General features: G+C 42.4%; 1 protein-coding gene across 2 annotated transcripts in view; it reads right to left on the bottom strand.

The window, feature by feature from the left end:
• JAKMIP1 (janus kinase and microtubule interacting protein 1) overlaps positions 1–18,776 on the bottom strand; it is a 2,220,219-nt gene that overhangs the window by 1,262,304 nt on the left and 939,139 nt on the right. For both annotated transcript variants that reach the window (XM_044056204.1, XM_044056206.1), the window contains exon 7: positions 9,534–9,674. In XM_044056204.1, the coding sequence (XP_043912139.1) occupies positions 9,534–9,674 (141 nt within the window). The remainder of the gene's footprint in view (positions 1–9,533; positions 9,675–18,776) is intronic.

Genomic DNA, 18,776 nt, shown 5'->3' with positions numbered 1-18,776 from the left:
TTTGCTGTGCCTCTGTCGAGCAGTGACACTGAGGTAATCCCTGGGGTATATCTGCAATCTCCCATCCATTGGTCAAGATTTCTCTTGAACAAGGCCAGCGAGGTGCTCTGCCTCACATGTACCGGGATTTTGTTCCACAGCATAGGGAGTCTTTGGGTGATGAATCTATCCCTCCAGCACGTCCTATTAATAGCCGTGTCGAGGTTTAAGTCTCCCGCCCTTGTGGCTCTGATGGATCTAGATTTTTTGAGGTGAAGCATATTCATCAAATCTGGGTTTGACATGGCCTTGTATGTTAGGCAAAGGTCACCTCTGAGCAAGCGGTAAGCGACTGAATAGAGCTGGAGTTCTTTCAGTCGGGCAGCATAGGACAGATTTTTGAGACCCTTTATCCTTTTGGTGAGGAACTTATGTATCAACATATTTACAATAAGGGCAAGCTTTGCACTTATACATTTCCAGGTTTTAAGGAAATTTCTTAGAATCAAATACATTTTTAAAATTGGTACCTTTCTTAAAAACAACCCTAGGATGATCACCCAATTTCTGTTTTAAATTAATATCATCCAACAGTAGGTTCCAATTTTTATATAAAGTTTCCTTAAGGTAACTAGCACCAATACTAAAATGGGTAATGAAGTTTGACTAAAGCCAGTTGTCAATAAATTATGAACTTTACGGTCACCAAACCTTCCAGGGCTTAATTAATTGGACCATTAAAACAGATGGATACCCTCGTTTAAGAAACATATCCCTTAAATTCTCGCACTCATTGAAAAAAATCTTATTCTAAACTGACCATCCTAGCTGCTCTAAGCAAATGGCCTTTTACTTCAAAGCGTTTTTAGCGAAAAGGATGGGAGAAGGAAAAATGCAAAAAAAATTGGAATGTGTACTTTTCCTAAAACTCTTCGAGGTACATCTAAAATTTACCTCATCTTTCCTTAATTCAATATCTAAAAATGAAATCACATCAGAATCATGAGAAGTAAATTCCAGAAAATCAGTCGAATTATTAAAATACTCAATTCTAAGCCTGTATCAGCTTCACCCTTTATGATGATAAAAATATCATCCAGGTTGTTGTTGTTGTGTCTTTTGGCTTATCCCGGTTAGGGATCACCACAGCGGAACTCTGGTCCGCTAATGTTTGGTAGGGGATTTTTACGTGCCAAGTTACCAGCCCTGACGCACAACCTTCAACTAAGGCATGCCCATTCACGCATGCCTCCACACAGAAGACACTCTAGCTGAGAATCGAACGCGACATCTTACTGTGAGGCGACAACGCTACCGCAGCACCACTACCGTGGTAACAGGTGTAAAAAAATATCTTCTCTCTAATAATGGGGTCTGTAAATAAAAACTCAAGTTCCCACACGGCCATGACAACATTAGCAACACTGGCCCCCACACAGTGAACCCATAAGCAACCCCTCTTTTCTGTAAGAAATAGTGCCCATCAAAATATATTAGCCAAAATTAAATATAATAATTCCCCTATTAGACTGATATAGTCAGTGGTTGGTCCTTTCTTTAATAAAAAAAATAGTTGCCCATTAAATCTCCAGCTTATAGTTTTCCAGGGTTGAATGATACATGTTCAGTCCAGTGCTTATTAAAGTTGAAGGCACCAGACAGGTAATATTTTTAGTTTTAAGTGTTTATATGCAATGGTTTTAATGTGGTTTCTGTTCTATCATACTTTATGGTAGTCAGGTATTTTTATGATTGAATTGACTGTTTATTTAGTTGCACTTCAGTCTTTGAACCACAAGATGGTATTGTTTCAAAAGATTTGTCTTGGCAATGTAATTTCCTTTTGGGTCACATGATTTAATGGAGAGCTGCTTAAACTGTGTTCTCTACTTTGCTTTTGTCTGAAGAAGTTTGTTTTAATAAATACACATGGAATCGCTTACACCAGTTAAAATTTAGTGTCTGTTTCTTGATTTACCCTTCTGCTTCTTACTAGTACTTGTAAATCCCATGTTTATGGCTAACTGGATCACTTCACCAGGGCACAAGCTCACACTCCTGTAGTGTTATACCATCAACTCCACCTGAGGGCAAATGGAGCACCATACCTATTCACAGCCATAGAGAGCACCACACCTATTTCACAGCCATACAGAGAGCAATGGACGCCATACAGTTTCTGGCTCCCAATGCAGAAATCCTGTCAGGGTGGATGTGCATGCTCCTGTAGTCCTACACAGTTCCTGCGTCAGACAGCATCAAGTCCTCAGGCCACTACAGTGCAAATTGCCACTGTTTTAAAAACAGCAGTTCCATCTCGTCACTAGTGGATGTGATCTTTAACTCCCCATAACCTGCTACCAAACTGCACAGTTACCACATCCCATGATCCTGGCACTTATAAAGTACAGTTTTGTACCTACCATAAATGTAGATGTTCGAGGATCCACATTGCTGCAGTCCTAACTATTGGGGTAGTCCGCTGTCCAGTCGGCCCGAATACCAAAGTATATGGCTGACGCCGGTCAGGGCGCATTAGACTGACGTCAGTACGTCAGGGTACTAATGCGCATGACCGACGCCATATCTTCAGTCTTTTCTTGCCCCAGATGTCAGAAGACCCTGAAAAGATAAGGCCAAAACCAAAAACTCCAAACATACCTGCGCCAAAAATATGTACAATATATACAAAATTACCAGAATATAACCTCACCTACACAACCACCCCTAAACACAGAGGGGAAGGAGGGTAAATTGGACTGCAGCAATGTGGATCCTCGAACATCTACATTTATGGTAGGTACAAAACTGTACTATGTTCTTCATTCCACATTGCTGCAGTCCTAACTATTGGGTAGAATCCCAAAGCAGAGGTAAGGGAGGCTGGCAAATCATAAGGAAGCAGGAACTGACAACATGCCTTGCAAAATAGCAGTGGCAAAACCAGCCCTAGACTTAGAGTAGAGAGGAAGGTGATAATGCTTAGAGAAAGTATGCACTGAACTCCAAGTAGCTGCCTCCAAAATATCCTTAGTTGCCACCCCCTTAGAAATGCTGTTGAAGTGGCAGTAGCCCTAGTGGAATGAGGCCTAATCCCAGCTGGAATCTCCTTGCCATGATGGGAATAACAAAATGCAATGCAAAACCCAATCCACCTAGAAATAGTTTGTTTTGACACAGGCTTGCCCTGCGAACTCAAAGCAAAAGAAACAAACAACTGCTGAGACTGCCTAAAATCCTTAGTCCTGCTCAAATAATAACGCAATTGCCTGTGTACATCTAAAGTGTGCAAAATCTTTTCCCTTTATTTTGGGGATCTGCATAAAAAGTAGGCAAATGAATAGTTTGGTTTAAAGCCACACTAGAAACCACCTTAGGCATAAAGGAAGGATTAGTACGTAAAGATACCCTATCCTTATGAAAAATCAAAAAGGCTCTACGCCATAAGGGCCTGCAACTCAGAAACCCTTCTTGCAGAAGTAATGGCCAACAAAAATCAGTCTTCCATGACAAGTATTTCAATTCAGCAGTAGCCAGGCTCAAAAGGTTGTAGAGTAAGTTTCTCCAACACAAAATTGAGATCCCAAGCAGGAGTAGGAGCTCTCATTGGGGGTCTTATATTCTTTGCCCCTCTAAGAAATTGCTTGAACAAAGGATGCGAAAACAATGGTGGGTCACAATCATAGTGAGCTGAAATTGCTGCAGCATGAATCTTAATGGAAGAGAAAGACAAACCTTTGTCCAATAACTCAGTAAGATATTGAAGAGCCACACTCAAATTAGGCTCAGAAATCTCCAAATTGTTTGCTGCACTCCAAAATAAAAATCTCTTCCATTTTTCTGCGTACACTTTCCTTGTACTAGGTCTTCTGGCTTCCATAATCACATTTAAAACTTGTTGAGGAAGTTGAGACCTGCTGTCTTTCAAAACAGAATATGCCAGGCTGTTAGATGAAGAGAGTGAAGCTTGACATTGAGCAGGTGACCGTCCCTCTGAGACAACAGGTGTGGAATCAAGGGTAAAGGCCATGGAGGCTTCCTTACCAGTCTCCTCAGTAATGGGTACCAGTGCTGCCGAGGCCAATCTGGAGCTATTAAAATCATCCTTGGCTTGTCTTGTCTGACCTTTAGAAGCACCTTTGGGAGAAGAGGCAGAGGTGGAAAAGCATACACATGAAGATTTTTCCAACTGAAAGAAAGAGCATCCACTTTCCAAGCTGTGTGATGAAACCTCTTTGTGCAAAACTTTGGCAGCTGGTGGTTTAGTGGAGAAGCGAACAGATCTATGTCTGGAGTTCCCCATGACACTGTCAATTTTGAAATACATGAAGATCCAGTTTCCACTCGTGGGGATCCATGATTTGTCTGCTTAACACATCTGCTAAGGAGTTCTGTGCTCGGCAGAAACCTTGCCTGAAGAGTTAGTTGCAAGCTGAGCGCAGTCTCCCATAAAATCATTGCTTGCCTGCACAATGGGTAAGAATGTGTTCCCCCTTGTTTGTTGATGTACCACATGACAGTTGTGTTGTCTGTTAGAATCAACACCTGCCCTGGAAGAAGTAATTCCTTGAAAGCCATTAATGCAAACTGGACTGCTAACATCTCTTTCATGTTGATATGTAGATGCTGTAGTCTGGCAGGCCACTTGTCTTGTATCCACTTTCCATTTAGATGAGCTCCCAAGCAATGTCTGAGGCATCTGTCGTTAGAATCTGACTCGCCTCTGGCCGGGTCACAGAGAGTCCCTTGTTTAGGTGACATTCCTGAGCCCACCACAAAAATTCCTTTTGAATGCAAGGTATTATTTGAATGACAGTGTCCAAATCCTGGCAGTGCTGTGTCCATACATTTTGAGATACCATTGCAGCTTCCTCATATGCAGTTTGGCATTGGGAAGCACCAGAATACAAGATGCCATGAACCCTAAGGCTTGAAGGACTGTCCTTGCAGTCAGCCCGGACTGAAGAGATAGTTGATGGAAGTAACTGGAAAGATTCTTTTGTTTGTCCGGGGTTAAAAGGCCATCTGGGCTGCTGTATTCAGTCTCACACCCAGAAAGCACATGTCTTGAGAGGGTACTAGACTGGACTTTATTTCGTTCACAGAATACCCTAGGCATCTTAGCACTGCTATGACATATTCCAAATGCTGTAGAAGGTCTTCCTTTTCTTGAGCCAGAATCAGGCAGTCGTCCAAGTAAGGATAGATTTGAATTCCTTTTAGCCTGAAGTAAGCTATCACTGGAGCCAGAACCTTTGTGAATACTCTGGGCAGTAGATAAGCCAAAGGGCAATGCAGAGAACTGATAATGAGAATTTCCAGCTCGAAACGCAGATACTTCCTGCAACTTAGTCTTATAGGCACATGAAGGTAAGCTTCCTTGAGATCTAAAGTTACCATCCAGTGATCTTTGCCCAGCAGAGGTAAAAGCTGTTGTAACGTCAACATTTTGAACTTGGGAATGTCCAGATAAGTGTTGAGGATAGATAAATCCAAAATTGGTCTCCACGTGTTCCCCTTCTTCGGTACTAGGAACAGGCGAGAATAAAATCCTAGGCCCCTTTCTGGCACAGGAACTGGCTGAATGGCCCCTATTTGGAAAAACAGAGAAATTTGCTTGTGAGCCTCTGTTCTTTGTAGAGGAGGAATGTCTGGCATGCCTTTGAAAGGAGGCAAGGTATGGAAATAAAACCTGTAACCGTGGTGAATGATATCCAGAACCCATCTGTCTTGGGTAATTAAATCCCAATTTTCTTTGAAAAGAGACAGCCTTCCTCCCAAAGGTGCTGCCAGGCGAGAATGAACTGGCAGCTGAAAAGGCAGGTCATTGGGTCTGCTTACGAAAGGACTGACCCCTGCCCTCACCAGAAGTCTGAGCAGGGGAACTCCTGTCCTAGGCCTAAAAGAACCTTGAGCTCTGCCCCTACCACGTCTAGACCTACCCCTAGACTGGGAATCATAAGCAGGATAAGTCCATCCCTTAGTAGGCCAATTTCTACTAAACTGGAGGCTGCACCTGCAAAAATCCTTAACAGTTTGCATAGACTTAGCCTTGTCCTCCATTTTCTTTAAAACTGCTTCCACAGGTGAACCAAACAACACATCAGACTGTAAAGGAGCATCCAAAATCCTTGTTTTAACATGCTCAGCTAAATTCTGATCTCTCAACCAGGCGTGCCTACGAAGAACAGAACCAGTGGCAGCCACCCTCGAGGAGGCCTGCACAGCATCAAAACCACACTGCAAGGAATGTTTACCCACCTGTTCAGACACATGAACTAAATCCTGCAACTCTTTACACTCAATACCTTCCGCCAGAGCATCCACCTTAGATTTCAATTGTGAAAGGAGATAATTCTGATATTTTAACATGTGAAACTGACAATTCAACGCCCTCATGGCTAAAGTGGAAGAAGTATACACTTTCTTTCCCCATCTATCCAAAGCCCTTGCCTCTTTATCAGGAGGGACAGGATTTTTAACAACAGAGGCCTTCACACCTTTAGGCCCCTGAGAAACAGTTTCCGGGTCTGCCCTAGGACTCTTAAAAGATACTTATGAGCTTCAGGCACCCTATAGTACCTATCCGGTTTAACTGGGGCAGGAGGCAAAGAATCAGGATTCAGGGAAGCCTCTGCAAAAACATCTTCCACTACATTCAGAACAGGAGGTATAGCTAAAGGCCTATGCTGGGGTAAAAACAAGAATTCCCTAAGCCTCTTCCTGGAATCAGAGAAATCCTGACCTTCCCATTTAAAATGCTCCCTCATGGAATGCAGAGTCTCTGAAAATGAAAAATCCTCAGGAGGAGAAGCTGAAGGAGTAGAATCATCCACATCAGAATCAGAATAAGGAGGATACTCCTGCAAGTCTTCAGCCGAAGACTCAGAAGCCTCCGAACATTGCTCAAAACTCTCAAACTCAGGTTCCACCCTAGGCCTCTTATCAGGAGGGGGCATAGAACCTCTAATCATAGTAATCAAATCCTCTGCCATTTTAAGCATATGTTTCTTAGGCAAAGACCCTGAAGCACTAGGAGAAACCCCACTGAAGCTAAACTTGGCCTGCCTCTCAAAGAAGCCTTGGAAACAGAAGGGAGGCTCTAACCACCTTAGGAAGAGAGGGAAGAACAGCCACCTGAGAAGCCCCTCAGCCTGGCCTACTTCCTGAGAGGATACATCCTGTAACAGTAAAGTCTCTCCCTGAGACTCCAAAGAAACTCCTGGCAGAACCTCCGGCTCCACTGAGCCTTCTAAAGAAACGACGCCTGGGACTGTCGGTTCTTCCACTCTAGGCTTTGCTGCTTTGTCCTTGCGCTTTTGGCGAAGCGGCGCCGGAGCATCCGACGGCATTTTATAATTACAACGCTTCCCAAAACTAACCTGGCACAGTCTAACCTTCTCTTAATAGTGCGTTTGTTAAATCTAGCACAAGAGCGCATCCAACAACGCCGTGCTCAGGCCCTAAACAAGGTATACACAAAGTATGGTAATCCCTATGAGGTATCTGTTTCCCACAAGAAATACAGTTATTCACTTTTTCTGACATCCGGTTAAATACTGAGGCAAGAATGAACCAAAATATTCCCAACGGGTACTTAGCCAACTTTGATTCGGTCTGAAACTCTGACTTCAGAAACTTTCAGAACGCCAACCTGCACTCGCAAAATTGCTTCTGCATCGGACCATGCGGCAAAAAAGACTGAAGATATGACGTCGGTCATGCGCATTAGTACCCTGACGTACTGACGTCAGTCTAATGCGCCCTGACCGACGTCAGCCATATACTTTGGTATTCGGGCCGACTGGACAGCGGACTACCCCAATAGTTAGGACTGCAGCAAGGTGGAATGAAGAACATCAACATTCCTGTTATCAGCTACCAGTGCAAATGAAGACAACTTATGCCTTGTCCACCTCCTATACTTTGTAAGGTAATGTCTGATGCACTGTGCTGGCAGTCCATGCATGGTCTTGAACACCTTGGGAGAGATCGAGAATGCTTCATTTCATTCTGTGTTTTTTGTATCATGGCCCATACCTGTAGATCAACACATTGAACACTTTTTTATGATTACATAGTCCTTTTAATGAGGAGGTAGTTAATTTAGTGAAATATTGTTTTTTTTTTTAACCCAACATAAGGACTTATGTAATGTATTAGATAAGAGTCCAGACATCTCTTACAAAAGGGGAAGTTACATTAGAGATATGACAGCCCATGGGAGGCTTTTGCCTCCTGTGGAGACACCTGATAGGTACATATATAGGATGGGAACGGTTCCATGTGGGAGATGCTGGAGTTGTAATGTGTGGTAAAAATTTTCAATATAATAAATTTGAAGAAATATAATGTGCAAGGTAATTTTAGTTGTGAATCAGAAGGGTAGTTAATGTCCATGTAATAAGTTTTACATTGGGGAAAGCAAAACAGCATTCAAAGTGAGACTACAGCAGCATTTACAGGACATAAGGAAAGTTAGGTTAGAAAGCCCCACTGCAGCTCATTTTAAAACTCACCATCATACGAGTGTAGAAGGGCTTCAGGCCATGGTCTTAGATCAAGTCTGGTGTGGCCAGTATGATAATGTACAGATTAAATTAAGTTACTGTATAAAGAATCTGTTTTTATACTTAAATATGATACCTTGAATCTAGAATGCAATTGTAAAGCTTTTATTTAATTATTGTGTGAATGGAATAATTTATTGGGTTAAGTAATTATGTAGGAGGAGACCGAGTATAGCAATAGCACTTTAAGGCGACCTATAGAAGACACTGTGTTTATACTATGGATTCTCCCAGTAAGGACCCTTTGTAGGTGTTCCAAATTATATATGTCTGGGTCAGGTATATGCTGAAAGGGGACTTATACTTGATGAGCCTGATAAGGGCCAAATAAAGTGGGCACTACAATTTATTTGGACCTGGATTCCATGCCCTTACTTGTACATATGTTCCCAGAGCCCTGACTACCGGGTCAACTTTTAGAGGTGTCTTATCGATAAGAGTAATTAGCCTGGGTATCTGTTTTCCCAAAAGGCACTATAATGCATTTACTGACATTGTGTTTTTAATTTATTAGAATTGAGCTGGTATGATAAACACTGAGGTATCAAGCACACAAATTCTTGGCATTTAGAAGAAGTGAACACAGCAGTACTATGTTCCTGTATTATTTGTCTTGGAATCAATCTATTCTGTTTGATGCTGACATTTACACAATCTCTGTGCCTCGTCTGCACTGGGAACCTCATTCCCATATTACTATGTGGTTATGTGCACATGTTGTGCATCATGATATTTTTACCTTAACAGGACTGCAGTAGCTGTTCTCTAAATCATCTCCGCTCAGCATGTTGCCACTTCCCATTCTAACTTTCATAGCACTACATATGAATTCTGGCCAAAATGCAAAAGGCATTCTAAGAGAGACATGGTAATTACACCAGAACAAAGTGACTAGAAGATATGCTGGCTAAAGATGAAAGTTCAGATGACAGCCTGGTCTAACAGAAGTCACAGATAAGTGGTTTGCAATAGAAAGCAACTTACCATCGTCAGGTCGTCAATAACATGCTGCTGTTCTAGCACCTGCAGCTTCAAGAATTCAATCTCCTGCATCTCCTGGTTCTGACTCAGATCATTTAATGAACTGTGTCGCTTCAACGAACGCTGTGTAGATAGCTTTTCTTTCTGAAAGAATAAACAGAGGACATACTTACACTTCTGCATTCAGAGCATTTGCCAGTACTGTGCGACTATCACACATATTTATTTATATAACCACTAGACATACATTTTGTGAAAGGCACAAACTTGTTTAAAACTAACCAAGGCCCAATCAATACTTTCTGGAGCTTTGGCCATTCAAACATCCAAGACCAAAGAAACGACTACTGATATTTTCAAATAAGAGAAAATTATAATTTACAATTTTGGATTCACATTCAGTCCTTCCACATTATTAAGCAGGCCCTTAACACCAATAAGGAAGCTGCCCTATTTTATAATACAGCAAAGTAAAACTGCAAAACCTGATGTATACTGTGAAGGACAAGTGAAGCTGTTCTATATGTTGTCTTTTTTTATCTGCTCTTGAAATTAACTATAATTTCAGTTTAAGTATCTGCAGCAACTAAATAAGCAGTTGCATACAAGCAGCAGCTAGTGCTTCTTGACTAGTCATCTTCAGAAGAGATTAATGTAGTAAAAGCAGATGAAAATAAACAGAATTACAATGCAAGGCATATTTTATACACACAAATATAGCACAACACAAAATAACAGCATATAAGAGAAGACAGAAATGATAACTGCAATTACTGTTTTTAAAAGTGATCTTGCTGGTGACAGAAGGGTGCTGAGTTACCTCATCTGTAAGCACTACTTTGGCCTAAGAACAGTGGTATCTCTTCTCTGGGCAGAGTTAACCAGGAGTCGGTGGACTATCCTTTCCATCTGCAGCCCACAAAGGGCGCCACCACTGCCCCCAGTATTGTAAGAAGCACAAGTCATCCACAGTGGGATCTGACATGTGTGAATGGTGGAGCAGGCATATTTCCCCACATACAGTACATTGATTTCAATAACTGGCGCTCAGTTTTTGGTGCCACTCAAAGGGGATCCAGTTCCTGTCAGCCTGGGAAGCCATGGTCAACAAAACTCGCTGCTTTGTCAGAGACAGTTTGCATCTGGCACCTCTAGGCTTTCGGTTTTTGGCAAAGGCTCTTGCTTCACACACTGCTTTTTTTAGGGAAAGTCTTGAAAACATTACCGATGTGAAATTAACCAATCAGAACAAAATAAGGGACATGCTGCTAAATACTAGGAGTTTAACCCAAAAACTGCACTCCTGGAACTACTTCCATAGAAGATGTAGATGTCTGTGCAGTCACAAAAACCTGGTTCAAGGCCTAAGAGAGCACACTAGCCTTGCAAGGCTACAATGCCTTCCACACCTTTAGACTGCAAAATGAACATGTGAAAAACAAAAGAGGCTCTGTTTCAATCTATATTAGAGATAAATTCATCTCCCGTCTAGTTAACTGGACAACTCCATGGAGTACTCCAAGTCCAGATTACAGCAAGCAAGACCCCCTTTCAAGTCATAGCCAGTTACAGATCCCTTTGATGGGTCACAACACCCAAGAAGCCTACTTGACCAAGCTGCACACATTCCAAATTTTACTGAACATACTTGGTTATGGGGGATTTTAATTATCCCACCATCAACTGGGAAACCTATGCTAGCCCTAACTCATTAACTTTGTTAATTCAAATGCCCTGGAACAAATTGTCCAGACCCAGACAAGGGGAACAAACATTCTGGATCCTGTCGTCACCAACATGTTGAACAGATGCACTGCTGCGACTCTCAGACCCTCATTAGTTAAAACTGAACACTAGTCACCTTCGAGCTGGCACTAACATCATAACTCACAAAGGATGAAATGAGACTAAAAAAACTTCACCAAGGGAACCCATACCCTCCTAGGTGAAGGCCACCTAACCTGGACAGAAACACTAAAGGCGGAGGAGTGTCCATATTCATTAAGGATATTCACACCTCCAGGCTAGTTGCTCAGCATAATGCATCCGAGATTATCAAAGTGCAACTAACTCTGGGCAAGACCACAATCCAAATTGTAACTTGCTATAGATCCCACTCCTCATTTCTTGATGCACTGGAAAATACTAGGGTACAACTCAACACCCTAATAATGGGCGATTTCAACTACCCCACTATTAACTGGGGAAAACTACTCATGTACCAACTTTTTTTGCTCAACGTTTTCTGGAATTCATAAATTCCAATGCTTTGGATCAGCTTATCCACACCCCCAACAGGGGCAGGAATATCCTAGAACTGGTCACTACCAACATGGGCAACTGATTTTCCACACCAGAGATCAATTCCTCGTTGGTCAGATCCGATCACAAGCTAAACACCCTAGATATCCACATCCCGCCCCCACCCCCCATTAGAGAAACCACCGTAAAAATTTCTCCAAAGCAAACTCCACCCTTCTTAAGACAGAAGTGCAAACGTCACAGCACCCATGCAGATGGACAACAGAGGTATGACTGCTGAATCCTACATAAATGTACTTGATAAGCACTTATACGAGTGCATGGATCATGCTATCCCTAACAGAACCAAGATGCTATCCTCCAAAAGAGGAAGCCAATCCGGTGGTCCCCCTGCCATAAACAAACTCTAAAACAGAAGAAAGAAACTGTTGCAAAAAAAAGTAAAATCCCATGATTGGAGGAACTATCTGGTCAGCCTCAGTAAGAAGCGGAGATACCTTATAAAATTGTCCAAAGCTAGTTACGAAAACAAAATTGCCACTGATTCTAAATACAACCACAAAGCATTCTATAGCTATGTCAAGAATCTCAATGGCAACACTCACATCTGCTCCGAGTTGCAGCACGTCACTAAATATACAGAACCAACTGAAATTGCCAACATCGTGGCAGATAGGTTTAGTGCTAACTTTACCTCCCTTTACCTCCCCCACCCCCAAAGGGCCCATCTCTATACCAGAAGAATCCAATGTTCCTGTAATCATGGCTGCACAGGTAAAAAAACGCACTTTCCAAGCCAAGAACACAGCATCCATGGGACTTGACAACATCCCAGACTGCGTTCTACACGAACTACAGAATGAACTGGCACCCCATCTAAGCACTATGTTCAATCACAGCCTCACCTTAGGCTTTGTGCCCACTGAATGGCACACAGGGACAGTTATCCCACTCCACAAAGAGGGAGCTACCGCCCCATTAGCCTAACGAGCCTGGTCTGCAAGGCGATGGAACGTATCATCATGGAACTTAGAAACAAAGACATTGGTAATCTCCAAACTCTGGACCCCACCGAGTTCAGGTTTGTAAAAGGCAGATCATGTCTCCTACACCTGACAGACTTCTCTGAAGCAGTCACCAAAGCCGTATACGAGGGTAAGGTGGTTCACACAGCCTATCTAGAGCTCGCCAAGGCTTTTGATACCATCCCCCACTCTGGAATTATAGATAAACTCACTAAACTAGGTATAAATCCCTATTGTCACAAGATGGGTTGCCCACTGGCTCACTGACAGAACCCACACTTGTGAAAGTAGCAGACTCCAAATCCGACTTCAGACCAGTGACAAGTGGAGTAGCACAGGGTTCAGTCCTGGGTCCTCTCCTGTTTGGTATCTACTTTTCTGAAGTACAGGCTAACACAGAAGGTCTTTGGCTAATGAAGTTCGCAGATGACTGCAAACTAGGAGCCATAATCGAAACTCCTCATGATGTGGACATCCTACAAAAGGGCCTCACTGAGACAGATGCCTGGTGTCAAAGCCATGGCCTCAAGCTCAATGCCAAAAAGTGCATAGTCATCCCCTTTGGTAAAAACTCTGTACCCATGAGCTACCACATAGGTGGTAGTCTACTTATAACCGAAAGTGTGATAAGAGACCTTAGGACACAGGTGGACAGTAGTCTCTCCTTTGATAATCACATCACCACAGTAGTCAGGAAATCCTTCCATGTGGCACACCTCATCACAAAAGGTTTCTCATCCAGGAAAAAAGGTTGTTGTTCCCCTCTACTCTTCACTCATTAGACCCATTATAGAGTACAATGCTTATTTTGGTATGTACCTCACAAGACATCTACAACAACTGGAAAGGCCGGAGAAATACCTCACAAAGAGGATTACCGGCCTCAAACAGATGCCCTATGCAGACCATCTTAAAAAACTCCAGCATATTGCCTACTCAGAGGTGATCTCTGCCTAACATACAAAGCTATGTCAAACCCAGAGCAGCAGGACATGCTCCACTTAAAGAAACCCCAATCCCTCTGAGCTACACTCTCTAGGGACCTAAACCTTGTCACCACAATAAACAGAACATGCTGGAGGGAAAGATTCTTGTCCCAGAGACTTCCCATACTCTGAAACAAACTACCTATCTATACCAAACAAAGCTCCTCATTAGCACTCTTCAAGAAAAATCTTGATGATTGGATGGGAAATAGGAAATTCACCCCAGGGATCACCTCTGTGGCTATGCTCGACAGGGGCACAGGAAAATAATTTTCTTTGGTGGCGAAAGCCAGGGTACCCTTTTGGCTAGGCTTATATAAGCCCTATGGCCAATAGCCCAGTACCTAACTATGAACCTATAAATTGCATTCCAAGCCCACTCCCAAGCTGGAAGTGGTAGCTACACCAAAGCTTAAACAAAAGCCCTGTACAATCACTTGCATAAGTGCATAAACTCGGCCGTACCAAAAATAATCAAAGTCAGAGCCCCAAGTAAAAACAAGCTGCCATGGTGGACATCCAGCATCAACAAACTTTACAATAAATGCAAAAAGTTGCTGTCCAAAAAAAAAAAACAAAGGCAAGACTCCAACAGAAAAGCACCCTCCTCAGCCTCAACAGGCAAATAAGACAACTAGTTAAATCCTCCAAGGGTTCCTTTGAGAGAAACTCAGCAAGTACAGCCAATGATAACCATAAGGCCTTTTACAGCTACGTTCGTTACCTAGAGGGTAGAACCCAAGCATGTGCAGAACTACTGGCCAACGGTATCACACACACACTGACCCCACAGAGATAGCAAACCTGCTTGCGGAAAGGCTTGGTGAAAATTTCACTCCTTTATCCCCTCCTAACTTGCAATAAACCTTCCCCCAAACTCCCCCCCACCCTACATATCTGATGAGCAGGTCCTCAAAGCCTTGTCCAATGGAAAAAACACAGCCTGTATGAGACCAGATGACATCCCAGACTGTCTTCTAAACAGGCGAAAACATGAACTAGCATCACCACTAAGTGGCCTTTTCAATCATAGCCTAACCACAGGCTTTGCTCCTGTGGAATAGAGAACAGTAACAATTATTCCCCTCCACAAAGGTGGCCTAACAGACCAGGTGAATTATAGACCCATAAGCCTGACCAGCCTCATCTGTAAAGCCATGGAACATACCAATATGGACCTCATAAATAAAGACATAGGTGACCTCCAAACCCTGGATCCTACCCCTTTCAGTTTCATGAAGGGCAGATCCTGCCTGTTAAATCTGGTGGATTTCTTTGAAAATGTGATCAAGGCCACTGACTAGGGCAAATCCGTGCATACAGCATACCTCGACCTGGCAAAAGTTTTCAACACAATCTCACATTCAGGCTTACCAATAAACCTAGCAAACTGAATGTAAACCCCTTCACAGTAAGATGGGTTGCCAATTGACTCAGAAACCGGACACACATTATCAAAGTGGGTGACTCCACATCAACTAGCAGACCGGTTACCACTGTGGTGCCACAGGGGTCAGTGCTGGGCCCCATACTGTTTGGTATACACTTCTCAGAAGTTCAAGTCAAAACTAAGGGGTTGTGGCTGACTAAGTTTGCAGACAACCGCAAACTAGGTACAATCCACAGACTCACCAAATAATGTCAGTATACTCTGGGAGGGATTCACACAGACCACCAACTGTTATATTAGTCACAGTTTCAAACTGAATGCAAAGAAATGCATCATCATTTCCTTCAGCACAAACCATGTTCCCTCACACTATCAAATCATAGGTACTTAGGGTATTGTTGAAGTGGTAAGGGACCTGGGATCACAAGTTGACCGCAACCTTAACTTCAACCACCATGTGTATACTGCAGCAAGGAATGCTTTCTATGTATCACACTTGATTAGTAAAGGCATCACCTCAAGAGCAAAATAACTTATAACCCCCCTATACACAGCACTTATTTGGCCCATAATTGAGTAAACACCCCATTTGGCATGTACTGTACTAAGCACCTACAGCAATTAGAGAGACCTCAGATGTTTCTAACAAAGATGATCAGGGGGCTCCAGCATGCGCCTTACACAGATTGAATACATTCTGTCACTATACTCCGTATCATATAGACTTCTTAGGGGAGACTTATGCCTGGCCTACAGAGCAATCCAAGAACCAAACCTAATGAACTTGCTGCATATCCGTAAATCAAACGGGACTAGGGCTACCTGTTTCAGGAACCTAAATATGGCCTGTGACTTAAATAAGACATGTTGGAGGGACATATTTATCTCCGCGAGACTGTCGCATCTTTGCACCAGGCTAACAATTCATGTGAAAAAGAGCACTTTTATGACATTATTCAACAGAAACCTGGATGAATGGATGGGGCACTGTAAATTCTTAATGGGGATAGAGCCCACAACCCTCCTGGACATGGGCAGTCATCACTAAATGCAATCTTGAATACTGCCTACCATTTCTATGGTAATTACATTGGGATGAAACAGCTAGGCTTAAAATGACCTCCATGCTGATAGCCTAGTAATCCCCTATGACCTTTTCCTGGCACAGATGGGTTCTTCTGGAAAGACACCAAAATGGAAACTAAGGAGGAAGCTGGGAACCTCCTCAGAAGATGTAAGGAAATCCATGGAACCAAATAAGTAAAGCAGACAACTTCTGATTGAAGACCCTGTTAAGACTCTTCAAAGGGTAAAACTAGGTGAAAAATGTGACAGTGATGCCTCTCTAGCAAAGCAGCAGGAGTGACAGAAAAATAATATGTAGGATCATGAAGCAGCTACATGGTAAAGGGCACTAATGTCATTGTTCACTTAGAGACAAAAGGAAATATGCTAGAGGCAAGTACAGAAGTTGCTGGGAAAAGAAAAGGACCTAGTACAGAATGTCTATGACGAAATTTCCTGAGGTGCTTCCCATGTGTATCTATATTTGGTTAAGTGACTAACATAGGACTTTGGTATCACTGGGACTTGGGACCGACTTGAACAGATGCACGGCTACAATCATGACTGAATGCATCTGTCTGGGAAGGAAGTGAGGACTCCCATGATGCATTTTGGGAGCTTTATCAGCAAAGCATTTAAATAATGAAACAGAAGGCATAAAGAAAAAAACACCAAGAAAACCTTAGCATTTCTTTTCAAATTAAATGAAAGAAATGTACTTAACATACTGACAGAGCTGGATGAGCAAGTCTATCATTTGCCAAAAGGAATAAAGCCACATGCATGACATCTGAAACTTTCCCTGGCAATAGCCCCCCCCCCCCCTCTCTATAATGCTCTGACAACAACTTTTCACTCCAAATCTGATATACAGCACTAATGCAGATCAGAAACAAATGCATCATATACAAAATATCCTACAGTCAATATGTGCAAAGAGGTTGGGTATGTTATAATCGAACATTATAGTAAAGCCATAACTTCAGCACCTGGGATAAGGATGTACATCCTAAACAACCAACAGTACAAAGTCCAAAACTTATCATACTGGGTGATCTCCCTCATGGTACCCTTAATAAATATGCCACTGGAGGAAACCCTACTGCTAGGCATCACATCTAGCTTGTACTGTCCAGCAAGAGTATGGAAAACCCCTTGCAGCTGCTGCACAAATATTATTGCACTTTTGAAAATGGCTTTTGAAGCAGCCACTGCCTGGTTAAGTGAGCTCTAGGGAAAGAGACTTCATTCTTGTGAGCAAATTATATATGCAAGTGAGAATCTTTTCTGATGTATTTGGTTTTGACCAAGTAAAATCAAATCAGGGGATATCTATATAATGGAATAAGTATTTGCCTAAGTTTAAGTAATTTGGGAAGAAAACAGGCAGGTAAATGCACTGGCTGAGATTTGTCTTAGCGATGTCTTTAGGCATGGATTAAGAATTTCCAAAGGTACTCCATTCATATGGACAGCAGGCATGACAGATTCACAAAGACAAAGCATGTAACTGAGAAACTCTTCTGGTAGAAGTGACAGCAACCAGGAAGAAGTTTTTGGGGCACACATTCAGGTTTGCAGTCTCACACAATCACGGACTGTACAAGGTAACTGGGTAATGTCGCCATTTACTCATTGTCAGTATCCACTCTTAGACCTTGCCACTTTTTTCAAGAGGTGATAGACTAGTTGTACTGACGGGGTGAACTTATGAATACCCATCCAATTGTCTAACCCCTTCTTTAAAAGAAGACAGTGTGCCACACTGCTTCATCTGGACAGGAAGTTTGTTCAGAGAAAAGGGAGTCATTACATGACAAATCTCTCTCACCACCATGATTTGTTTATTTGCTAAAGCAAATGCATATCTTAAGTTCTAGTCTTTACTGGACTGTTTTATTTGTGGAGGAATAAGAGGTATTGGAATGCCAGATTCTTAATGGCAGCAAGGAAAGCACTGATTGACCCTAAGGAGTGAATAGGACATTAAATACAGGGGAAAGGCCTCTAGCCTCTCTTGGTAGCTCAGGTCCTTTAGGCCCATGATTTTTTTTGTCAGACTCTCTGAGGTTTCTCCAGCTGTTTGATGTTTGGCAAGATGCATTTCAAAGACGGCATTCTATTTGATGATGAGCAGGATCAGAATAAAATATAGAGGAATAAGGACTTCTATGGATCTAGAGAAAATAACCTTTGTATGGGCTAGCCACCCGGCAGAATAAACCTTGGTTTGAGATGACTGTCGCTGTTGAAGTGACACTCTGACCCCATGTGCACAATGGGAAAAAGGGGCTGAAGATGGATAGATGGATCAGCTGAGTCAGATAAAAGAATTTCCTGACCACTGATGCAACATAATGATCAAATGAGAGGAATTTCTCTACCCTGTTCCAAGGTCTCTCACACCACTTCCATTTTGGAGTGGAGTGTTTCAATATTATAAGCTGGGTGGAGGTTTTTTTTGCCAAATGCAACAATATTACAGTTTTTACCAATTAAGTTTTTACCTGTTTTCACA

Source organism: Protopterus annectens, chromosome 14.part0, assembly GCF_019279795.1.
Source record: "Protopterus annectens isolate FY-2018-M chromosome 14.part0, PAN1.0, whole genome shotgun sequence".
NCBI lineage: Eukaryota > Metazoa > Chordata > Ceratodontiformes > Protopteridae > Protopterus > Protopterus annectens.
Note: the sequence above shows the minus strand (reverse complement) of the source record. Positions and strands in the feature narration are given on the sequence as shown.